Source organism: Antedon bifida, chromosome 3 (genome assembly GCF_963402885.1).
Source record: "Antedon bifida chromosome 3, ecAntBifi1.1, whole genome shotgun sequence".
NCBI classification, from domain to species: domain Eukaryota; kingdom Metazoa; phylum Echinodermata; class Crinoidea; order Comatulida; family Antedonidae; genus Antedon; species Antedon bifida.
The window spans coordinates 26301541-26328410 of record NC_136228.1 but is presented as its reverse complement, the minus strand read 5'-3'; the positions used below and the strand labels follow the sequence as shown (position 1 = coordinate 26328410).

General features: G+C 36.1%; 1 protein-coding gene and 3 non-coding genes across 4 annotated transcripts; all 4 read left to right on the top strand.

Annotated features, from left to right (window-relative positions):
- Positions 1 to 41: 41 nt before the first annotated feature.
- Positions 42 to 26870, top strand: LOC144838333 (scavenger receptor cysteine-rich domain-containing protein DMBT1-like). The gene is made up of 19 exons (XM_078693672.1): positions 42 to 1762; positions 13287 to 13419; positions 13931 to 14159; positions 14657 to 14819; positions 14956 to 15131; positions 15808 to 15970; positions 16166 to 16332; positions 17241 to 17446; positions 18276 to 18560; positions 18872 to 19090; positions 20890 to 22655; positions 22830 to 22962; positions 23484 to 23709; positions 23865 to 24027; positions 24389 to 24558; positions 25021 to 25183; positions 25420 to 25574; positions 25876 to 26060; positions 26372 to 26870. Exons 1-19 carry the CDS (start codon positions 216 to 218, stop codon positions 26594 to 26596), a joined length of 6474 nt encoding a protein of 2157 aa, XP_078549798.1. The 5' UTR covers positions 42 to 215; the 3' UTR covers positions 26597 to 26870.
- On the top strand, positions 6789 to 6860 carry Trnat-ugu (transfer RNA threonine (anticodon UGU)). Its single transcript has one exon. It is a non-coding gene; the product is annotated as a tRNA-Thr (tRNA).
- Positions 7161 to 7232, top strand: Trnat-ugu (transfer RNA threonine (anticodon UGU)). The gene has a single exon. It is a non-coding gene; the product is annotated as a tRNA-Thr (tRNA).
- Positions 7534 to 7605, top strand: Trnat-ugu (transfer RNA threonine (anticodon UGU)). Its single transcript has one exon. It is a non-coding gene; the product is annotated as a tRNA-Thr (tRNA).

Below are 26870 nucleotides of genomic sequence, written 5' to 3'. Positions count from 1 at the left end.
GCTTTTAATTGGGGGAAACGGAAAGAAGATACAATCAATAACCCAACGTATGTGAATCCCTACCGGAACAGTAGGCCTAACCTATTGAAGTATAAGAAGAACATACGATCATTTAGGGCTGTAGACCCATTAGTACCGCTGATAGTGTAGTACGCCGCTTCTGTTGACGAAACACAAAAGATATACTGTGCACATAGCTTTAATTATTGCACGACATGAAATTCGTTTGGCGTAGAGCTTTCATAGCTACCTTGCTCCTATTTGCCAAGTTTGTTACTGGTCAAGTTTTAGACGAGGATATTCGATGTATAACAAGCAAGATCACAACAATTGCAGAAACGTATAATCGTTACTTCAACGACGGCCCTGAACAAATCTCAGTTCTTGCTGTCTTGCCCGAGGAAGACACTCCTTTCTGGTGCAACAATACCTACGTGGAAAGAACATTTAGATCTTCTGTGAACACATTAGGGTTTGTAGTTCCCGAAAACTTAAATTATGCGGTGCCAAGTTTAGCTTCTGACGTTTTTAATTACATATCAGCTATTCCTTTTGTCGACAATGACATTGTTCAATCAGACCTAAAACTGCTACTGAAGTTTCCAGAGAGGATCAAGGCAATGGTAGATTGGCATCATTTAGATGAAAACGCAAAATCACCTGTGTTTTTCTTATACACCTGGAAATACCCATGTATTAGTTGCACTGATATGATTTTGGACGTTCTTAATACTGAAATGTACCAAACAATTCCTCTCATAATAACATTCACCGACTGGGGCCATACAGACCCGGATGTCAATATCATAGAAAGTGAGAATAGGTTGGAGGTAGCTGCCATCCAAAGACCTCTATCTGCAACAATTACACGTATGAGGTACGAATACACAACAGATGCTAGTTATTATTTTGATTTGTTTCAACACGTCATATTTGATAAGTTCTACCGTACGGGTGTACCTCGACAGCAGGGTGATCAGATACAGTTTGCTGTTTTAACCATTTTGCCATTACATGATAAAGAGAAGTGGTCAACTCCCGACTACGCCGAAGAAGTACTGCGGCCACTGACGGCACGAGGTCGCGTGTTAACGCCACAAGTAAACGATCGTCTAGCTCCATCAGAAATCAGAGAAAGTGACAATTTTGTAGTCGCACGCGGAGTAACTGAAAACACTGATTCTGCTCAGTCATATGCACTCCGTGGTGAAAGTACAGACGGAAATAACATAGCGTTACTTCTTAATAACCATGAACGCATACATGGATTGGAGACACCAACTGTTATTGCTCTTTATTCGTGGACTTGTTTCCATGATGATGTCACTTTACAAGAATCAGCAACAATACTTGAACTGTATGTACGACAACCAGACATATACAGGGTCATTTATGGTTGTTCTTCAGAAATGTCTGACGATGATTTTGAAACAACACGATCAACGTTTGACAATATTGATGTAAAAGCGTTTTTTGTACGGGAAACGTTTCCTCATGACGTTATTCAACCTGTAAACGAACCACCGTTTGAAGATCATGAATCCGCCGCTGATATGCGCCCGTTACCACCAGGGGGCGATCAAAGAATATGTCGGGTTAGAAGAGCACTTGATGAAAATCTTCAGTACAACTCTTTCCAGAATTGTGCGTTCCAATGTTTGGTGAATGAATACGAGTGCGGAAGATTTTGCTGCTGTTGTGGAAACAACCTGATTACAGAAACCACAGCGTACTTGGTTAACAGCATAACATCTGATTGCAGGTAAGTAACAGTTCAGACTACTTATCAACTTCTTATACCACCGCAAAGTTCTAGAAATCCCTAGCATTTAACGGTGGCCCATTGTCCGAGTGGACGGTGATAGGAACACCCGTGCGAAATGTCTATTAGGCAACTTATACATATTGTAGGCCATCATTGTTCTCTCTAAACGATCCATGTCATAGAAATGAACCATTAGAGCTTACAATGTTTCGGATTATTTACTCTTAGCCTTCATTTGATTGTCCTGCATACCCCTTTAATACAGTGTCGACCTTAGTTATTTGGTTTTGAGGCACCATGTTTTTATTATGTCTTTAGGCTATGTGGCCAAGGATTACCAATAGTAAATTAACCACTGTCCCCTGATACAAGGGCTATTTTGTGAACCGTTCACTGGGGTAACCCCCTACTCTTCTCGAATAATTAACCGGGTTCTTTAAAGTGCACACATGTTATAACGGTGTACACTGGACCTACGGTTTATAGTCCTTATCCGAGAAGACTTTGTTCCACCACCAGAACTAGGAGCGAGTCGGCCTCGAACCCTTGCCGATGTTGTTGGCTCTTTAGGTACGGTAAACGGCGCCCCTGCCTTAACCGCTCGGCCATTTGACTCGCTATAATTTGTATTAACACTGCACGAGGTATCACAGTCTATCTAAAATGTTATATTTACATTTTCACTTGTACTCCTCATAATTACTCTAAACAACGTTATTTATTGTATGTTCAGTGACATATTAGTTGAACATTCCTCATATTCGGAACTGTGGACAAATCTTCTTCCGGTTCTTTAGTTTTTTTACACCATTTTTAATTTCCTTCTAGGTTTACGATTTGTAGAGAGAGTATCTCTTTTATCAGTAAAACGGCATTTTACAGTAGTTCAAAATGGACATCTGGGCCACATTTCGGCACATAGCATGAGGACGGGCAATGTTTACGACCACATTTATTCGTTTTACCAGTCAATAGACCTACCCATAGACCCATTATCGCATAGCATTAATGTTATAAGAATTTTATAACAGTAGTATGTTTGGCCTAAAGTTCATATGTTTTCACAAAGTTTATACAGGAATTTAATGTTAGTTTTTGGCTCCTGCAACAATTCCTTCTGGATATCCTTATCTCATAGTCCACAAACTATTTTATCAAGCATACTCTCATCTTTGAGACTTCCGAACGCACAGGTGGACGCTAGCTTTCGTAGACGAATTAAGAAACATGCAAAGTCTTCACCTTCCTGTTCAGATTCTCTATATGGAATTGAGAGTTGGTACCTTTTAAAAATTATATTGGGTTTTCCACATCAGTAGGATTTCCGAGCTTGTATAAACTTGCATTGTTAGCGATGGAAAACCCCTTTGTAATTCAAGGACTTCGGTATATCACTGTTTTAAAAGTGTCCACTCTGATGTCCATGAGCTTAGCCTGTAAATTTGTCACCAATAGGATGAATTACCCATACGAGAATTTCATCCTCTCATCTACTAATTTTGATGTTGGAAGTGAATGTTGGGATAGTGTCTGTACTCACATATTTTGGTCATGTATGTCACATGTGGCATCGTTGTTTAGTCAGGTAACGGGACGTTTTGCCGAACGCCATTTCGCCGACAGACCACTGACCGACAGACTATTCGCCGACCGGACATTTCGCCGACAAGACATTTCGCCGACCGGACATTTCACCGACAAGACATTTCGCCGACAAGACATTTCGCCGACAGGACATTTCGCCGAAAACCATTTAGCCGACAGACAATTAGCCGACAGACATTTGACCGACAAGACACTTTGACAATAGGAAACCGCCGAAATTTTGTATTCGGCAATTTTGAAAAGAAAGATTGAAAATAAATAAATAAATAAAATAAATTGTCGGCCAGTTGTCTGTCGGCTAATTGTCTGTCGGCGAAATAGTTGTCGGCAAAATGTCCTGTCGGCGAAATGTCCTGTCGACAAAATGTCCTGTCGGCGAAATGTCCTGTCGACCAAATATCAAATAGCATTCGGCAAAATGTCCTAGTACCGTTTAGTCTAATAGTGCATCTCTGTCTGACGGCTTAGTTTTATCAACTATGAACTTGTCTTGATAAAAACATAAATAATAAAACTCGTCCTAAATTTTGAAAACCTAACCCTAAATAATCTCTCTCAAACTGAAAAAAAAATATTTAACAAAATTGTCAAGTAGAGAATTGATCCTGCAACCCCATGGGCCATAGCCCCAAAACAAGCCCACTGAGCCATCCAGCTCGTTGATCCAATCGGGTTTTACTTTGTATATGAATGAATAAAACATTATTATTATACGTAAGCATTTTAACCGACCAATCAGCATGATCATTTTGAACTTTGAACTTTGTTTGGGTGACATTTCCGAACATCCCAATGCTTCCGAAGACGTTGCTTCCGAAGGCATGCCGAAGATGACGTTCTTTGTGACGTTCACTTTTTGGCTCAGATATGTACTGTTCGTATGGTTTTCAGCGTTTGAAACCATTCTAAGGCGTTCCATGCGATACAATGTCAAAATGTTAACTACAACATACATATCTGGGGCATTTTAGGGCATTTTTGGGGCAGTACCCGATTTTTCACTACGAAAATATTGAGTGTGTTCCGTTAAAGCTTTAGCAGAGCCATATATAGAGAATACAAATTTACAAATTTACAAATTTGTATTCTCTATATATGGAGCTTTAGTCGTGTACAGCGCCACCTACCGGTGGTTCCGGAAACATTGCGTCAAGAACAACATGACGTTGTCATGACAATGAGATACCATAGAGACCAGATTCTTTTATTGTGAGATGAAGTGTAAATTATGTGCAGACGATAGAACAAAGGACAAGAATTTCTGTACTGCTTTTAGATAGGCCTACTGTACTGGATTACATTTAAGTTAGGACTACGTCACAAAATGTCAAGTTTCCGTTTTGTCAATGAACAAAAGTGAAATAAACTATTGTCAAATCACATCTTTGTTTTGTTTCGTTGGATAGCTTTTTAAATTCTGAATCTATTTTATTTTTAGTAGTCTAAATTTCTGTTTAGAAGTTCCCTTTGCCTTTTACGTATGGTTTGTGATTATCGCAATATAAACCCTAACTACACGTTATTATTAAGAGTCACATAGAATAATTAATCAAACTACTTGTTTGTGGTAACTTAACATTAAGAACTTAATGGAAAGATGGGAAACAATATTCGCTTTTAGCAATATTCAAATAAAGTTGAATACATCTACAGACTGTTTGACAGCTTACAAATGCTGTTAATGTAACGATTTCAGTTATTGATTTCCCGTTTATAAATTTGTATTTTAATTTTGTTACATTTACTGCATTTGTCATTTATATTTATCCAAAATGCAGTAGGTTTTTTTAATGAGTGAAGTGCGATCGACTTCGACCACACTACGGTAGGAGATCGAGTCGGCTTTTCAGTTTTGAATTATTATTATTTTATTGTTCCGGGCTTATCACATTGTATCAGTTTGTTGTTGGTATTTGTATTCTTATGAGTATGAGTGTATGCCACCGATTTAAAGTATATTCAATAAATTATGTTCTGAAACCCTGGAAGATTATTCGACTAATTATCATTACAGTAGATGAGCTGTTTTCTATCCTGCCTTCATTGTCACACAAATATGTAAATACAAAAATGTGTACATAAATTAATTTAAATAAGCATGCAATTTTTTGTATCGATTTATATATATATATATATGAATTACACTGATAAAGGTCTAGTGTTGAGCGAAAGCTCTGCTAATTTTCTGGCTGTTTTACTTTATCGTTTTGATTTAGCTTTTCGCTGGATCTCAATGGAGATACAAAAAAAAGCGAAAAGCTAAATCAAAACGATAAGTAAAACAGTCAGAAAAGTTAGCAGAGCTTTCGGGCAACACTAGCCCTTCATCAGTGCAAGTGAAGGAATTTGGATAAAGTCATAGTATAAGTGCTGCCTGGGTGGACAGGAATAAAAGAAATAGGAACAAACAAAAGGAGGTAGGGTGGAGTCTGAATAATAGTAGAAAACAAAGAAGGTAGCTTGGTAGAGATATAAACAATTTTGGAATGAAACTAAAAACAGCTTAAATGGTGGTTAATATTGAAACTTAAATTTAGGTAGTCAATGGAGTAATTTTACCGATCTGGGAGTATGTTCCTAATGTTAAGTCCAAAAGGTTTTGTTGTTTTAAGTAGCAATTCCCAGTGGTTTTCTTTATTTTTGCGAGTTTTGTCGCTCCATTTGACATCGTGGTCTATTGCAATAACTCTGAAATTTGTAATCAAGTGACCAGCTGAAATAAAATGTTCGGCTACGAGCTTTAATGTTTTGATAGCTGATCTGTGTTGTGTCATTCTCATACGGAGCGTGTTTTTTGTTTCCCCGACATACTGTTTACCACAAACATTACAATATATGAGATAAATGACGATTTTGGTTAGACAATTGATTGTCTTATCCGAAAAATGCGGCCAGTTAGGTTACTCCTAAATGTTTCAGTAGAGTCAACCAATCAACCAAGATTTGCCGCAAAAGTGACTGCCCAAATTTTAGCTGTCATGAGAGTTAATATCACGAAGGTTGGGAGGTCTACGAAATGCAATAATGGGTGGTTCCGGAAAAACAGTCCTGAGACGTTCTGTGGACTGTAGAATGGGCATATGTTTCTCAATGATAGCCCGTAATGGAGGCAACCTAGGGTGATAGGTTGTGACCAATGGCACTCTGGTCGATTTTGGCTGACGTGGTCTATACGTCAGTGTCTGAAATCGAGGAATATCTTTTGCTTTCTTTATAGCAGTTTCAATGGATTCCTTCTTGTAATTTCTATTCCGGAGATGTCCGGTTAGTTCTTCTGTACGATTCTGAAAATCTAAATCTGAAGAACACATACGTCTGATACGTAATGCTTGACTGTACGGTATGTTTTTGGTACAGTGTCGTTTGTTGTATGAGAGAATGTATCTGGTGGGTGAAAATCTGTGATAATACCATACATGGCTCTGTGGTCTAGTGGTATGATACTCGCCCTGTAAGCGAGAGGTTGCAGGTTCGAATCCCGCCAGAGACATTTTTTCATACAACTAAAAAAAAAAATACGGAACTTTCGCCAATGAGCTATGCTCGACGCGATTATGAGATCATGTTCCGAATATGAGCACTGTTTCTATAATTTACAGTATGATTTATATATAATTTACACAGTGCTACGCAACATCATTGATTTACATATACACAATATTATTTAAAAAACCGTTGCGAATTAGGGTTGGAATTTGTTCTGACTTGTTAAGCCTCCACTGATTGTGAGGGCGTTTGTTGTATGAGAGAATGTATCTGGTGGGTGAAAATCTGTGATAATACCATACATGGCTCTGTGGTCTAGTGGTATGATACTCGCCCTGTAAGCGAGAGGTTGCAGGTTCGAATCCCGCCAGAGACATTTTTTCATACAACTAATAAAAAAAAATACGGAACTTTCGCCAATGAGCTATGCTCGACGCGATTATGAGATCATGTTCCGAATATGAGCACTGTTTCTATAATTTACAGTATGATTTATATATAATTTACACAGTGCTACGCAACATCATTGATTTACATATACACAATATTATTTAAAAAACCGTTGCGAATTAGGGTTGGAATTTGTTCTGACTTGTTAAGCCTCCACTGATTGTGAGGGCGTTTGTTGTATGAGAGAATGTATCTGGTGGGTGAAAATCTGTGATAATACCATACATGGCTCTGTGGTCTAGTGGTATGATACTCGCCCTGTAAGCGAGAGGTTGCAGGTTCGAATCCCGCCAGAGACATTTTTTCATACAACTAATAAAAAAAAATACGGAACTTTCGCCAATGAGTTATGCTCGACGCGATTATGAGATCATGTTCCGAATATGAGCACTGTTTCTATAATTTACAGTATGATTTATATATATATATATATACAAATATAAAAATTATATATACAAATTAATAATAATTGTTATATATATAAAAGTATCTCTCCGGAGATCCCGAAAAATAAAAATACTGAAAGATGAGGGCATATCAATTTCAAATGAAGTCAAGAAATATATCTTAAACAGAGATGATAAAAAAGGAGTTGAAGCTTTTTGAAGTTTGTGAGCAAAGTTCGGTTGTGGACTCCTTGAAAAAAAATGAAACACATTTAGTAGCTTGAAGGAAACATAAAATGCTGTAAACATCAAAAACCTCTTGGTCACTTCTAACAATCTCACTCCTTAAATTATTGATTCCTTGACTTGGCGATATAACTACAAAATGGCAGTCAATGTTAGCATTGGAAGATTACTTCTTATATCGAAACATCCAAGAAGCAACCCCAAGGAACGTCTAATCAAGCAACTGAACCAAGCAATCAAATTATCATCTACGACCACGTAATAATGTATGGCCGGCAGCAGTTCAATGTATGAGAAACCTCTATATATGAAAATGTTTCAAGAAAAACAAGCATTAGGAAATAAAATGGAAAGGCACAAAAGTTTAAGAATCAACCACTCTCACTCTTTGACTGTCTTAATGGAAACGAGGATGCTGACACAATAAATGCATGGTATTGATTGATTAATATTTATAAAATATAAATGATAATAATATGTATAAACCCATTGTTTAATACCTACCACAAATAATTACCGATACATGCTCAAATAGATAATTAATGCTTATTGTATACATCAAGTTCATGTTTATTAGGTCAAAGGTTAATAACTTTACTTCCGGTCATTTTCTAACAAAATGTTGCATTACAATAAATATAAATATGTATGGTCTCAGCAATTTGAGACCATTTTTAAATTTCAATGACCAGCCGTTTTTAGATACAATGGAAGTCAAGGTCAAAGGTCAATAGTGTAGAAAAATAGCATTTCCTATTACATTTCGTCAAAATGTTCCATTACAATAAATATAAATATATACGCTCCGAGTATTTTGATACCAATATCTTGTTGATAGACCAAAGGGATACGGAGATAGGGTCAATTGGGCGCCATTTTGATCTTGGGGCTGTTACCATGGTTACAGGATCGTGAAAATTTGTTACCTAGCATTTTTGGTATCCTAGCACCATATTAAAGAAGTGAAATCTCACTTTGGGCATTAAAATCCTACGGAAATACACGAGGACCCTGACTATAAAATGCATACATGATATACGTTTTTAATGGCGGCCATCTTAGAATTCAATATGACTGCCATATGCTATTATTATAAATTGTACCATTGGACTGATTTATCATAATATTGTAAGATTTATCACACAAATTACGTTCGTACGTGGTTTAAAATAGGAGCTACTATCAGTTTTGAGTAAAAAATGGGGGCCATTTTGAAATCCAAGATGGCTGCCAAAATAGGGTCGGGAAAAATTGGCCCCCAGTTGCAATGAATTCTGCTGGTCTTAAGGATTCCAAAACTTCCAAGAACTCAACTTGAGCATTAAAATCTCACGGAATTACATTAGGTTCCTCCCCACTAAAACCTATAATGAATGAAAGCCCCAGTGGTCTAATGGTTAAGACATCTGCATATCAAAACTTTCAGTATTTTTAACACCATACAACAACACTGGTGTCACTAGTGCAGATCGGGAGGGCGGGGACATATTTTTCAGTTGGGAAATTTTAGTCTCGCATCAAATTCTTACGTCAAAAGTGCCCGTTAACTGTTTGGAACAACCTAAATCGCTCAGAAAGCCAAATTTCCGTCCAGACCTCTGATCAGGGGTATTAGAAATAGACCACTTGGCCACTCACCAGCAAACAGTAAACTTATGAACCCTTTGTCCCCCACCTCATTGATTATTTGTTCTGAATCCGTTCCTGAATTCATAACATATGTCTTAGCAGTGAACAATTAACACGGTTACAAATATTTTATACCGGTATGCACGCGTAACGAATTGGTATACAAGCTCCATTCACGTTGCTGTCTTATCAGTAACAAATCGGTATCACCATAGCTGGCTTATTAGTACGGTAACGAATCGGTATACTGTAGTTCCATCACATTGCTGTCTTAGTAACGAATTTGTATAGCTCCATCACATTGGTATCTTATTAGTAACGAATTGGTGTAGCTCCATCACATTGCGGTCTTAGTAACGAATTTGTATAGCTCCATCACATTGGTATCTTATTAGTAACGAATTGGTGTAGTTCCATCACATTGCTGTCTTAGTAACGAATTTGTATAGCTCCATCACATTGGTATCTTATTAGTAACGAATTGGTGTAGCTCCATCACATTGCTGTCTTATTAGTAAAACATTGGTATAGCTTTTTCACATTGCTTATATCTTATTAGTAACAAATTTCAAACAATTTCTCAAAACATCGATTTTAAGTATGACTTATGTGAACAAAGTGATTGGTCAAACTTGATGATATCACATTGCAAATTTATTTATTTTGTTTACTGGGGCTAGTGATCTAGGAGTGGATCTGCTGTATACGACTGGAAATCAATATTTGTTACATACAGATATCGGGTGACAGATAATTGTATATTATTTTAACGCTTTTAACGACCTTCATACATAAAGAAAGTTATGACAACAATAACAATGTTCAAACCTCGTGGTGTATCAACTTTGTCATTCGTTTCTGGTTTTCTGATAACTATTCCAATTGAGGAAAGGTGGGTATTAGATAATGAATTGCCAGCGATTGTTATGAAGCCAGACCGGAACAATAATTAACGATAAATAGTAAAGGTCATTTTCTAGGTTAGTTTCGGTCAGTTGTTACTAGATCACAGTTGATATAATTTACCTGAGTAATAAACTGCTGTGTACCTTTAGTATATCAAAATATGTTCAAGATGAACATTGTGATTTTATTGATTGACATTTTATTTATTTTTGTAATAATACCTGTACATTTTGTATCTGGAGAAGTAACTGATGATGAAATACGATGCTTAACTAAGCTACTTACTGATTTTACCCCTTTTATAAACGATCATCTTCAAGACTATCTCTATGACTACGCTGACACCGATTCGGAACGAATATCAGTTCTTGCGGTATTGCCATTGGAAGACACTCCTTTCTGGTGTAATAATACTTACCTGGAAAGAACATTTATATCTTCTACAAACGAATTAGGGTTTGTAGTTCCTGATGAGTTGAATTATGCGGTACCAAGTTTAGCTTCAGACGTTTTTAATTACATATCAGCTATTCCTTATGTCGAGAATGACATCGTTCAATCGGATCTAAAACTGCTTTTGAAGTTTCCAGAGAGGATCCAGGCAATGGTAGATTGGCATCATTTAGATGAAATAAACGTAACAGCACATGTATTTTTCTTATACACCTGGAAATATCCATGTAGTAGTTGCACCGATATGATTTTGGACGTTCTTAATATTGAAAGGTACCAAACAGCTCCTCTCATAATATCATTCACCGACTGGGGACATGAAGACCCGGATATAAATACCATGGAAAGTGAGAATACGTTTAATGTAGCTGCCATCCAAAGACCCTCATTTGCACCAATTATCCGTTTTAGATACGAGTACAAAACAGATGCAAGTTATTATTTCGATTTATTTCACAATGTGATATTCGATAAATTCTACCGTACGGGTGTGCCTCGTCAGCAGGGTGAGAAAATTCGATTTGCCGTCCTCATGATCTTACCATTACATGATAAAGACATGTGGTTAACTCCAGACTACGCTGAAAATGTGCTGCGGCCTCTTACGGCAAGAGGTCGCGTGTTGACACCTGTGTTAAACGAACTCATTGCTCCTTCAGAAATTAGTGAAAGCGATAACTTTATTGCTGCCCGTGGTGAAGCTGCTCAGTCATATGCACTTCGTGGTGAAAATACAGACGGAAATAACATAGCGTTACTTCTTAATAACCATGAACGCATACATGGATTGGAGACACCAACTGTTATTGCTCTTTATTCGTGGACTTGTTTCCATGATGATGTCACTTTACAAGAATCAGCAACAATACTTGAACTGTATGTACGACAACCAGACATATACAGGGTCATTTATGGTTGCTCATCAGAAATTTCTGACGATGATTTTGAAACAACGCAATCAACGCTTGGTGATATTGATGTAAAAGCGTTTCTTGTACGGGAAAAGTTTCCACAAGACGTTATTCAACCTGTAAACGAACCGCCGTTTGAAGATCATGAATCCGCCGCTGATATGCGCCCGTTACCACCAGGGGGCGATCAACGAATATGTCGGGTTAGAAGAGCACTTGATGAAAATCTTCAGTACAACTCTTTTCAGAATTGTGCGTTCCAGTGTTTGGTGAATGAATACGAGTGCGGCAGATTCTGTTGCTGCTGTAAAAGTAACTTTATTACGGAAACCACGTCGTATTTAGTTAACAATATCGTATCTGATTGCAGGTAAGTTATCTGCTCTATACACAACAGTCACCATTGAATGGCAATCACAATTTGCAATCTGTTTTCTACATTCAACATCTTCAAACAAAAACAGTGAAATGTGCAAAAAGTCACATTTGTGCAAACAACCAAATTTGTGCAAACATTTTGCCCTCATGTTTGTGCAAACATGATACCCTTAAATGTGTAAAAAAAATCCATAAAATTCAATGACACAAATAAGTATGCGTAACAGATTTATATGAGCTTTAGTTTTATCAAATACTAAAAATACATTGCGATGTTCGACATTTTCTGCGCAATTTGAATCGAGCATTTTTATTAAATTTGCCCAATTAAATCCTCGCAATTTCAAATTACATATTGTTCAAATCGCGCATAACACAAATTCATTTTAAAGAAAATGTAGAAAATCTAAGGAACTTTCTTTGCAATAAGAGGACAACTCTAAGGAACTTCAATTTCAACGGTATGGAAGTTACCATCTCCAGCAAGTAGCGGCGACCACGTGTCAGTTCCAGTCCTGCATCTCCGGATATCATTGTGGGTTTTTGTTGTAACAAAACGAATAATTTCATTTTAATACGTAATTGGCTATATTGAAAACATTATGTTAGAAAAAACCGTGGATATTTAGAATTAGGTTATCATTTTTAATAAACTGATTTTGGTTTAAGAAAATGATTTGCACATCTGTAGAATTTCTTTTACACATTTAACGGCGTGATGTTTGAACATTAGTGATTATGAATGTTTACAGATTTGCACATTTGAAGGTGCCATGTTTGCACAAATGTGGTTGTTTGCACAAATGTGACTTTTTGCACATTTCACGGCTCAACAGGGATAATGTCTTGGTGTTTTCAGTCCCTATACTTAATAGCTGTAATGTGGTATCGGGTGAGTCATAATTAATTGTTGTTTTCGTCTATTGAAGAGTAAACTAATGTTTTTTAATTCTCACTTTATCATCATCTTTATAATATCATTGCTGTTATCTTGACCACCAGTGTTTTATTATTACCTTCAATATCATTCACTTTAGCATTAGCCCAATATTGAAATAATTTTTCTTTCAGAAAATATATATTTGATAGAGAAATTAAAACATGTTGGGAGAATTGGTTAAACTACAATGTTCATAATGAATGTGATTGCACAGAGCACAATGCAACCTACGTCATAAAAGAATGCCTCGTTACTTGTTCAGATGTGAGACTACTTTTAATATTATTTTATGTTTTAATTGTGGAATTACGATTTTTCATATAACTTGATTTTTAGAGACTATAATTATGTGCATAAATTTAATTTAGTAGGTCTAGGTCTATTATAATCATTAAGTAGGCCTACTATATACGTTAAAAATGTAGAGACCACGGGGTGTTTATTATCATTCTTGTCCGTCATATCACGCGGATACAAACATTTGGAAGAAAATAGAAGAAAATGTTTTTTTCAGGTAATGCTGTGTTCCTCTTCGAAACGTAGGCCTACTCATAATAGAAGATGGAGAACTAACAGCAAAATAAAGACGTTTATGAATGAAACAAACATGTATTCATAGAGGCTGTCAATCTCGGCATCTCGACAAAAATAATAATGAGAAATTAAAATGCTACTACTATATTGTTATATTATATTATTTTCCAAATACTGAAGTTAGCTAAATACAGTATCATTGCATGTAGACATACATAACAATATCATTTGTATTCATAAGGTTTCTCAATACTACACCAACCCACTAGATGTTTTTACTCCATGGATTGAACCAGCTGTTCTTGGTCATTATGAAAACTTGGCAGATCACACTGTAGTTGATACGAAGTGCATCCCGAACTCATATGCAGGATTCGCATGTACATCATCAGCAATTGGTCCAGTTGGTGGATACCAACCCTATCACCATTCCCATCATATTGACGAAGATATCACAAGATTAAACACAAGTGAGAACCCTACCTCCGATTGTGTCTGGGCAAATTGCTAATTTATATATAATATGCTTAGGACACACATATACCCCGTATCATCAAATTTGCATAGATACAAAATGTGAACAAATATATCGCAGACAAACATAAATATTATTTTTTAAATGGGTCACTCTTGTTGTGGTGGCCATTTCTGGTTTTCTGCGAAAGGCTGTTTTGAATAGAATATGTCTTCATATTTAGAAACAAATACAAACACATTCACAGCCAAACAAATGTAAAACCAATCACACACTTTAAAGGTAAATAAAGAACATGACTTGACAGTCGGTTTTTGCCTAATAAAGTTTCATCAGTGCTTGTGTTGCTTGATTAAATACAATCTAACTGATATTCTTTTTAATCAAGAGGTTTGTGGATGCAGATAAATTGAACAAATAAATGAATGCAATTTTACTGTTTTCATTTTTCGGAATACGACTGATTTTATTCCGTTTATTCTTATTTCTCAGGTTTTGTTCGTTTGATTGGCGGTTCGTCAACACATGAGGGTACCGTTGAAATATTTTACGATTTGACGTGGGGTACAATATGCGATAATGGGTGGGACATTGAAGACGCACACGTTGTATGTCGCCAACTTGGATACCCAGGAGCAAAACGAGCTTATTTGCAGTGAGTATAAAGAATATATATATATATGTGGAACAGAGCCCAATTAATTGACAGATTGTTTATATCACATGGTAACATGAATTGAATTATACATTGCACTTTTTATCACATATCACATTTTTAATTTACCTTCTAGGGCATATTTTGGCGAACCACAAGAGGACAGCCAATATCATCTTGATCGAGTAAATTGTTTAGGAACTGAACGTTCTTTGGAGCAGTGTGATAAAGGAGATTGGGGTGTGCATACGTGTTTACCATTTGAACAAGCCGGTGTTTCGTGTAATTTACATTCCAGCGTTCAGGCGCAAAGTATGAATTTTAATAATATTACATAGGGTTTTTACAACGTGATATAACTTAAGGTTACAAATTTCTAGCACAACTTATCATTATCTTGTATATATGTCGAATCTATGCGAGTTATAACCATAGCGCAAATTATTATGACTTAAAGGCAGACTTGCGGGGAGAGGTTTTGAATGGTAATGAGGTCTTGAATGGTATACGAGGTTTTGAATGGTATACGAGGTTTTGAAACAAATAATCAGAGTACGTCATTGTTTAAAGTGAGACAGAATGTTCAAATTTATTTATTTATTTTTATTTATATTGTATTGGAATCTGTGGTATTTTTCAAATTCATTACACAATAAATGTGTATTGAATTTCTTGCATTCTCCTGTAAGAAGAATATCAACCGAAGATATATAAACGAACTTTTTAAACTTCTAATTAAAAATGTTCTATTGCAATATATAATTATTACAACATTATTGAAATGACAAAATTTACAAGATGTGGACGCCCACATCACAAAGTCAGAAGAAGTAGTTTTCCCGTGAGACGTTAAGCATGATGAATTTAACCTAAGGTATACACTAAAGTCAAATTCACCGTCCATATAAATGAGACTGAGTAGGTCTACTAATACTATATTATATGTCACAGTTCACCATTACTAACTCATAGCATTACATTCTCACAGATATATTACGACTTGTAGATGGTACATCCGAAAACCAAGGGAGAATTGAAATATTTCATGACGGCGAATGGGGGACGGTTTGTGACGATAACTTCTCTTTGGAAGACGGTGCAGTTGTTTGCAGACAGCTTGGATATCCCGGTGTTTTAGTTGTATTTACACAGTACGACTAACAAACTTATCATGTCAATGTCATTTCACAGTCGTCAATTTATCTCTTCGTGCAATTTTATTGTGTTTTCTGTATTCATAATCAATTTTTAAATGTTAATGTTTTCTGCCTAATCATCAATTTATTTATGAATGTGTGTACATTGTTGCTGATGCTAACTCAATTATTTTCTCATTTCCATAACAGAGCATTTTTTGGTGCAGGGGAAGGTTTGATTCTGCTTGACGATGTGTTCTGTACAGGACTTGAGTATAGATTAGATGAATGTCAATTCCCAGGCTGGGGGGTACACGATTGCTCCAGACTCGAAGACGTTGGTGTCGAATGCGAACCTGCACCAGATGGTTATTTTGGTAGGTTATATTTTGAGTAGGGTCACATAAAAGTATGTTAAACAAGAAATATTTCTTACAAAAAACGCTGCTCGCTTATTGACGTAACAGTTTTAAAGATATATTGTCCCTCTGAAATTTGTTTTTGAATGTGTCATTTTATTGTCACATAATAGTTATTTTACCTGAAAAAATGTAATTAAAAGCAAAAAATACTTCAATTGTCTGTCAGACAATGTGGTTTTTGAGTTATAATTAAACGTTTCTTTTCTCTTTTTATAATGTGAATTTTGTTGCAGAAGTGAATAACTTTAATATGAAACAGACTCAATTTAGTTTATTTTATTGCTAAGGTCAAGTCTGGGGGTCACTTCATCACGCCTTAGATACTTCAAGTCTGAAGTATCATATTACAAACAAAAACTTTCATGGACTGTTTTGATAATAATTCAATGATTATCTGACAGTGAAATACAGTATTGTCATGGGACTCATAAATACCAGAAATGCAGCTGGTACCTATAAATTATCGTCGAGTTTCCATTTTAGCAAAAATGTCAAAGTGTAGTACTATAACTGCTGCTTGATTTCATCTAATAAATAAGTCATCTCGTGTGACGTAGCGGGCTAGAGCAGCAGCGTGAATACATACAAAAACTACCAACATGTACAAGTGGTGTACATTAAACGGAATGAGTCAGGGCAGGTATATTGAGATGTAAAAATATGTCGGCATTTCAGATAATTGAAGATTGCAGTGGATGCTCGCCACCTATTGAAAATTCTGATAACAAGTATAATACGTAAACCAGAAAGATTTATGCTGGGGCCTGGGTGCATTTTTTATTCCTTTTTTTTATTTTGTCTTATTTTATGAATAAACATGAACAAATTGAGTAGTAGCTAAATTTATCATTTTTTTTATGCAGCATATAATAGTAATTTTGCTGTTGACTGCCAGGAGCTTCATCATCATGGTAACCCATTGAGCGGCGTCTATACAATTCATCCAGCATCTTTGACACAGTCCATTAATGTGTATTGCGATATGGAAATAGATGGGGGTGGATGGACAGTAATTCAACAACGTATAGATGGAACTGAGAACTTCAACCGCGGATGGCAAGAATATAGGGTAAGAATGTATTTCTGTGATTAAATATATTTTAGCGATTATACCCGCCCCGAGGCGGGTTTCAAAATTAGTTTAAAACCTTATGAGTACATAACAACCTATACTCACCAACCTCCACCCCTCAAATGTAGTAACTTTTCCTAGTACAATTCCAATCATGTTATACTTCATTACGCCAGTATTTCCGCCCCTCCTCCTCCCTCCCAACACACCCCAGATACTGGGTGATGTGTTGAAGAAGTTTCCAGTTTTCAAATGTAGTACAGTTTCGGTCATGGTGATAGTCCTACATCCCCACCCCAAACTCACATGCCCCTTCCCATGGATAATTAAAATACTTGAACAATTTTCTACCCATCCCATCCCCTCTCCCACCAAATCCCCGGAATTTTTTGAATGTAGTTTAAAACCTTCCCGCTACAATTGCGGTCATTTTGATACCCCATATGTATGGTTACGTGCAGAAACAGAAATTTGGATAACGAACAAACATCGAAAATGGGAAAAAGTGGGCCATTTTCCCCATTTTGGCCCCTAACTTGATGTTCAAATATAGTTAAGAACTTTCCCGGTACAATTGCGGTCATGTTGATACCCCATATGTAAGGTTACGTGCAGTAACAAACAAACACACAAACGTACAAACTCTCTCATTTATAAAGATAGCTTTCGGTGATTATTTTTTAAATTTAGTTGTTTCGATCAGTGGTCTACGTAACATAGGTAAAGTATTTATTATTATTCTTAAATCCCAAAGACGAGGATTCGAGGAATCAATATACCAAGGTTAATTACTTTCTCAACTGAATATTTTATCTTGATTTCACAGGCCGGATTTGGGATTCCAGAAAAAGAATACTGGCTTGGGAACGAGGCTATTCATGCTATCACAAAAGAAGGACGATACGCACTTAGAATTGATTTCGAAGATTTCGAGGACAACAGCATAGCGCATGCGCTGTACGAGACTTTTGAGGTGGGATCTGAAATTGAAGAGTACCGTCTTACTATAGGGGATTTCCTTGGTGGAGCTGCTGGTGATTCAATGAAAGGACCGGCGGATGTGGACGGTTTACTTGGCGGAACTAATCAGAAGCAACCATTCAGCGCTATTGTAAGTGGATCAAACACTATACATTATGAAGTTTAGCTTGTGAAATAAATAAATCATTCACTTCATTTCAAAATTGAATTAGTACAGAGAAAATAAAGCTAAAACCAACCAGAAACATAAATTACCAACAATAATTAATAAGAGTGTTTTGCTATATCCTGGAACACATTGAAATGAAAACTAGCAAAGAAAAAAACAATGTACCGTGTAATGAGTATTATACATAATGTATATTTCCCAATCGTGGCTGAAGGCTGTGAAATTTCATTTGATTCGTAACTAACACATACCGTACTAATTGTATTTAACAGGACAAGAAGAACCCTCCAACTCAAGTCGACCACTGTGTTGAGAGCAAGCATGGCGGTTGGTGGTTTAACACAATGTGCGGTCTTTCAAATCTAAATGGTATATATTATGACGATAGTGAGTCATTGCCGTCTGATGCCATGTACTGGAAAACATGGAAGTTTTCTAAACACACCATTAAGAGAGTCTCTATGAAAATTAAAATTATGGCACCGAGTGTATTTTAATTTACATATTTATCGTCAAACGAAATTAATGTAATAAACAGGAACGTTAGTTAGGCACTTCCGGTGTTTCATTAATGAAAACATTTCGCAGTCATTAACTAGACATACTTTTTTTCTTTTATCGGTTTGCTAAATGTCTGGCTAAATATGATTAAACATGACAGTTGTAATGGTTTAATTAAACTATTTCAACAATCCAACCTTAATCAGCGTTGGTGCGAATTAATATTTTAGGTTGTGATTGTGGAAAATGTTCTCGTTAATCTTGTTATATGCCATCCGAAATAAAAGATATGAATGAATTAACGTGTATTGATCTTTCAATTATGAATGAATTATACAGTAGGCCTATAAACAATGTATTATTTCATTTATTTTCGTGATTTAGGTCAAATTTTGAAAAGTTGATTTAAATGTTGAGTCTCGAATAATACATTGTACATATAATCTAACATAGGCGACCACAATGGAAAAACTTTTGTAAGATCTCCACCTTGGATACCTACCTTATCTATTTCAGATGTACCGCAAAACGTAGATTTGATAACATAAGTGTTCACTTGTTCACGTGTTCTCTCTTAAAAACAACATTTCTGATTTCATCGGTAGATTTGTAGATTTTCAACCGTCCACGGTATAGAAGTGATTTCCGGGTTGACGTAATCGCTTTTCGACTTCCGGCTTTTTGAGTCATGGTATCAGAGGAATCGTACTTGATTGGTTTAAAAATTATCTTTCTAATAGAAAATTATGTTGCAAAAAGAGCCCTTAGAATTATATGTAAAGTTCACTCTCGGCATCCATCTCTACCGCTATTTGCTTACACCAAAACTTTGCAGATTTAAGATCTCTACAAAAAGAATGTTGCTATTCTAATGTACCAATTCCAAAACTATCCGTTGCGTAATACTTTTGATACATTCTTCAATATTAAAATCTCAAAGCATAATTATAATACAAGAATTAAAAACGATATATAGGCCTATGTATATCATTTAAAAGAACATTAATCGCCAAACAAAGAAATTTAAAGAGAACTATTTAGATATATTTAACAAAATTTAACTTGCGTTTAAAGTTATAAATACGCCAGAAATTAATTACAACATAAACATTATTATGTTGTGTTGGTTGGTTTATTTCGGCCACATTGCCTAAAGACATAAAATAAAATAAAATAAATAAAAATTTTAAGTATATAGCCAATACAATTGTTAACTTATTCTGAATGTCTTTGCAAAGAATATGAAATACAATGGATGATGAGAGCTTTGACTGGGATAGTAATAAGATAACATACAATAATTTTGTTTACTTACTTGTGGACTTATAAGGATGTATGAAAATTCTCACCTCACTATTTATTGACATGTAATAATATCTGTATTTCAATTATTTGAATTAAGTAGAATAAAATATGAAACATAAATTAGAAAAATGATATATTTCAAGTGTCGATATCAGTATTTCAGTGCATTTCCGAATGTTTTTATCACAGAGGTAGCTTTATTTTAACAGGTCGTGTAAAAGTGCTTATTAGAAATTGTTATAGTGAGGTGTTTCTATATTTCAATCACAGTTGTTCCAAGGGCAATAGGATAAGCATGGAACCCTATAAAGGAAACACCGACTTCAGGGCTGCTAACCTGGGAGCACAATGTTAAGCCTTTGAGCTAATATAGGTTTAGTACGGAAATACTGTTTGAGCCATCCGATTTATTGTTTTCACAGAAGACAACTCTCAGGATTTCGTCGGATAGTTGTGTAATGAACGGTGTGAAAACTGAAAAAAGGGACTGAAAATGACGTTTAAGGAGCTGATATGTTTAATATTAGTTATTTTGTCTTCTTTTATTTCTTCAACAAATGGAAATGATGCGTATCGCCAAGTCTTTGCAAACGTGATAGATATATTTAAACATGCTTCTAATATTGAACAAATGGAAACGGGATTTACGGTTTTTATTCTGATGAGCCCGTATGACAAATCAATATGGACACGTGATGACTACCTCTACAACTATCTCCAACCTCAGAAACTAGGAGGAGGCGTATATCTGCCAGATTCCATAAGTTACTCACCAACAGAAACTGAAGGTATTGGTAATTACTTAGTTGCTGTACCTCCTGATCCGGGTACGTCAACAGAAAGTTTAATACACAAAAATGGCATATTTGACAAGATGTGGGACAGCTACATTGCAGATGGTGGTGGAGCTAGTCCAGAAATCTTTATGTACACGTGGACTTACCTGTGTGTTTCTTGTACGGCTCATGTTATAAACGTATTTGGACACACAAGTCGCTATTCATCAATTCCATTTACTATTGGTTTCACAGATTGGGGCTATAATATTGCTAACGTTAACTCATTTAGAAGTGAACAAGGGTTTATTAACGAGAATAAGAAACGATTAGCTCCAATTGAACGTTTGCGTATTCGTTATACACGCGAAGAGGTACTTTTCTTCAATTTATTCAAATACACGGCTTTTCCGAAATTCTACGCAACTGCCAATCCCAGTGACCCGTATCATGATTTTGCAGTAGTAATGGTCCTGCATCCAGCTACTAGACCGTATTTGGATGAAGATTTGTTTGCAGAGTATTATCTAAAACCTTTAGATGATCATAGACAACCAAAGGTTCCAGGATATATCAGTAACGACATTATTAAACCACACTTTGCAGACGCATTTAATTACTTTGCTGCCAGAGGTTTAGATTCTGGTACAGGAACAAATGCTGCAGTGTTTAAAATATTGGACGTGTCTGCGTCGGGTGCTGGTACCTCACAAACGTTGAAACTATTGCTTGAAAAATACGAGGAACGTTATGGCAAAGATGCACCATCTCCCGATATAGTGTTGTACACCTATGTTTACCCAAATACGTTTATTGTTAACTCGGTGGCAAATTGTTTATCAGCAGCAAAGGGTGATGGTAGTGCCTATCTAGGTTATTCAACTATTGGCAGTGGGCTTTTTATCAACCCAGCCAGTGATGATGCCGTATTTAAAGTGAAAGGTATAAAGGCATTGAATGTTTCTGTTGATAGTTTACCCCCACATAAATGGCAAGAATATGTTGCACCTGTTGACAAACATGAGGACGCTCCTGGTAATGAAGAAGTTCCAGACCAGGCTGACGCACAAGATGGTGAAGAACCAAATGAAGCAGATGATCAAGATGGAAAGGCGCTTGCTACAGTAGCTCCAGGTGGAGGCGACGCACCACAAGCAGCGGGAGGGGATGATGATATTACTGGTGAGTTCGGAGTTGAATCGCCAGAGGAGGATATAGTTGTTGTTAAACCAGAGGACGTACATGAGGACACAAGTTTAATTGAGAGACGACCCCGTATATGTACGTCTGATATTATCGGTGTTGACGAGGTAGCAAACACATCATCAATTGCTGACTGTCATTCAATACAGTCTTGTACATTTGATTGTCTGAACGCTGCATTCGAGTGTGGCAAACTTTGCTGTTGTTGTGACGTCAATTCGGGTCCAGCCATGATGGCTTATCTTATAAATAGCGTAATACAGGACTGTAGGTAAGTTTTAGTTTTCTGTTAGTATTTTCCGAACATTGTATGTGTATATAACAACAATTTTAGTATCACTAAAATAGAAAGTTGAAAAAATCTAAGGATTTCATAGGTTGAATACCTTAACAATAGAATATTTATAATTGCTCTTTTCAAGCAAAACATGTTTGTTTTTCTTAGATATCTTACTTTTGATGAGGATGTTGAAAGCTGCTGGAAAACCTGGATAGCATGGAATGTGCAAACTGATTGTGAATGTCGTAATAATGACGCTCCCACAGTAATTTACAGCTGCCTAAAAAGTGCATCAAGGGTAATTTCGTTTTCATTTTACTTCTATCAGTGACAAATGTACGCATGTTACTCTCCCATGCCTAACTTCCAAATACGTTTTATTACTCCCACAAAAAAAAATAATTGTATGAGTTTTTTTTTATTATTGTTGATAAATGTTCATTTTTATATGGCAATAATGTTACGAAATTATAATTTAAATTTGATCGATTTGAATTAGGCTTGATTCCCATTCTAGGAACGCAAACAAGTTGACCAATGACAAGTGACCGTTCATGATCGGTCAAATTGCTTGCGTTGCGCCTACTTCGTTGTGTTGCATCCAAAGTGTGAACAGAGCATTAAGAATACATTATTTTCGGAGTCATCTTGACATTGTCTCGACTGTAAATATGCATCGTTTGAGAAAGGCTTGGGGTATGCGCTGTGTGAAAGCAGGCGGGGTATCATCTTCCCGTCTCCCTGCCGTCTTACACAAATTATTGTATACTACATCGTATTTGTCCTTATTAAAACAATGCTATGCACTTTCAACACCAGTTAGGTCAAACATTTAGTAAACCAATAGATGTGAGCCAGCCATGGAAATTACAACCTCCGATGTTTCGTTTCGATGATCTGGAATCTCACACCGTTGTGCAGTCAACATGTTACCCAGAAGGCATGCATTCTGGTTTCATATGTGCTGCGCCTGGTGCAGGTCCAGATAGTGGATTTAGACCTGGTATAACTGGACAGATAGGACCAACAGACCAACCTACAAATAGTAAGACTGTAGTATAAAATGTCATTTTTTATCAATCATTATTAACTAAGTGAATTGCTAATATAATTTTACTTTCTATACATATTGAAAACTATGCATAATAGGCCTATATACATATAAGTTGCCTATAACCAATTCGTTTTAATTGCCTATAGCTTCAATTCGACTTGTTGGTGCTAACTCAACATCTGAAGGTACTGTTGAAATATATCACAGTGGTGTTTGGGGAGTTATCTGTGACGATGAATGGGATTTACTAGATGCGCAAGTTGTTTGTCATCAATTAGGATTTCCCGGAGCAGACGTGGCTTTTTCACAGTGAGTACATTGTTATGTTACTTAATGGCCTAAAATGTTTTATTCAAAAACTCCACATCGTATTTGAAGAGGAAGTGAAATAAAAATACGTTTACTTAAAAATAATAAAATCGGAAACATATTTTTTTCAATTTGAAGATTACCAACCTGATTACCTTGAAAAGGGCATATTAGGCCTACATTTCATCCATATGACGTCATGAGTTTCATCATATCTATAGTATATTATAAGCACTCTATTTTATTGGATTTCGTGTGGCTAATAATATAATACGTATCAATTGAGGCCGAATTAATATAACAAACTTATCTAAGAACAGTTTTGTTTCCCTTTGACGAAATGTATTTGCTTCCCCAACAGGGCGTATTATGGTCAGTCTCCTGGTCAATTTTGGTTAGATGACGTCGACTGTTCGGGTACAGAAAAGAATATTGACGACTGTGCACATAGGTCATGGGGTGAGCATGACTGCTACCCCTTTGAAGAGGCTGGTGTCAAATGTACACAGGTTGTTGGCCCTCTACCTGAGAGTAAGAGCACATTCATTGTATCGAGTTTCAGATCTTTTATTTGTCAAAATCCTCGAAAGTCAAGATTATTCGTGCACTGATTTTTAACTTGCATATCTGCCAACAAAAACATGTCTTAAATGCTAATAAACGTTTATGATCTCTCAAATCATTCAGATGTTGATGATGCACTCCTCATTGTATCTTTATCTTTAATATTACACTAATATTACCATATTAACTTATAGGCAACATGTTCGAGGTTTTGTTTGGAAGCTTATTTTTCGTCGTTATTTAGACAAGCTTGCCTTCATAAATGGTGCTATAGTCTAATACAGAATAATGTACTGAACCAACCCCGGATTCAATTTCTTATAATTAATTGTATGTTTAGTAGCCCTAGATTTGTTTACAGTACCAAAATGAAATATACTGAAGTTTCTACATCGCCAACCAATTGGCTGAGTAATTTTTGTTTTTTAGATCAAATTCGTTTGGTTGATGGGCGAACTGAGAATGAGGGTCGTGTTGAAGTCTATCATGACAATCTTTGGGGTACAATCTGTGATGACAAGTTTGATATTAAAGATGGTATCGTTATTTGCCAACAACTTGGCTACCCATCAGTAGAACGAGTCTATTCAAGGTTTTTTCTTAGTTTTCTCATTAAATAAAGACATTATATTTAAACAGGATGCAGTAACTATCGACTTGCAGGCGGGGCCGGGGAGACAGGGCATAGTGTGATGGTTTACGGCCCGGACATACGCCTCACCCTCCCACTTTTAATTGGGCAGCGGCAATTTCGCCATTTCGTGGGCATGCTTTCAAATCCTAAGCATTGTTTCTAAAACTTTTATTATGTATTTTCCTGTATTTTAGAGCATACTTTGGACCAGGATCTGGTAGAATTTTTATGGATAATTTGGACTGTAGTGGCAGTGAAAGTCGTGTTGATGAATGTATTTTCCCAGGTTGGGGCGATAATGATTGTTCATCATCAGAGGACGCCGGTGTCAAATGTGAAGAAAAGAATGGTCAGTTCGGCTACTCCTTGTTTATTTTGTAACATCCGCGCGCTGTCCGCAAGAGACATGGAACATTGATCTCAGACTGATTCAAGTCCTTGTGTTCCTTGTTTAAACTAAACTTTCTAACATACACATGTCATCGTACATCATTATCATACTATTGAGATACTGTAAAATATGATTAAGCAGGCGTAGGCGTACACTATTCAATTGCGTTAAATATTGTGCATCCACACTTTTTAACAATTTTAACAGTTGCACTACAAATCTTTAGAGTGTCTTTTTTCATTTTTTACTGGTTTTATAGGAGATACAGACGCAGGAACAAGCGGTGTTGCACGCGACTGTGGTGATATTCTAAGGTCGCTTCAGACAACAAGTGGTGTTTACACAATCAAACCAGATAGCTTACAATTTACAATTGATGTCTACTGTGATATGGACACAGATTTACTTGGCGGAACTAATCAGAAGCAACCATTCAGCGCTATTGTAAGTGGATCAAACACTATACATTATGAAGTTTAGCTTGTGAAATAAATAAATCATTCACTTCATTTCAAAATTGAATTAGTACAGAGAAAATAAAGCTAAAACCAACCAGAAACATAAATTACCAACAATAATTAATAAGAGTGTTTTGCTATATCCTGGAACACATTGAAATGAAAACTAGCAAAGAAAAAAACAATGTACCGTGTAATGAGTATTATACATAATGTATATTTCCCAATCGTGGCTGAAGGCTGTGAAATTTCATTTGATTCGTAACTAACACATACCGTACTAATTGTATTTAACAGGACAAGAAGAACCCTCCAACTCAAGTCGACCACTGTGTTGAGAGCAAGCATGGCGGTTGGTGGTTTAACACAATGTGCGGTCTTTCAAATCTAAATGGTATATATTATGACGATAGTGAGTCATTGCCGTCTGATGCCATGTACTGGAAAACATGGAAGTTTTCTAAACACACCATTAAGAGAGTCTCTATGAAAATTAAAATTATGGCACCGAGTGTATTTTAATTTACATATTTATCGTCAAACGAAATTAATGTAATAAACAGGAACGTTAGTTAGGCACTTCCGGTGTTTCATTAATGAAAACATTTCGCAGTCATTAACTAGACATACTTTTTTTCTTTTATCGGTTTGCTAAATGTCTGGCTAAATATGATTAAACATGACAGTTGTAATGGTTTAATTAAACTATTTCAACAATCCAACCTTAATCAGCGTTGGTGCGAATTAATATTTTAGGTTGTGATTGTGGAAAATGTTCTCGTTAATCTTGTTATAT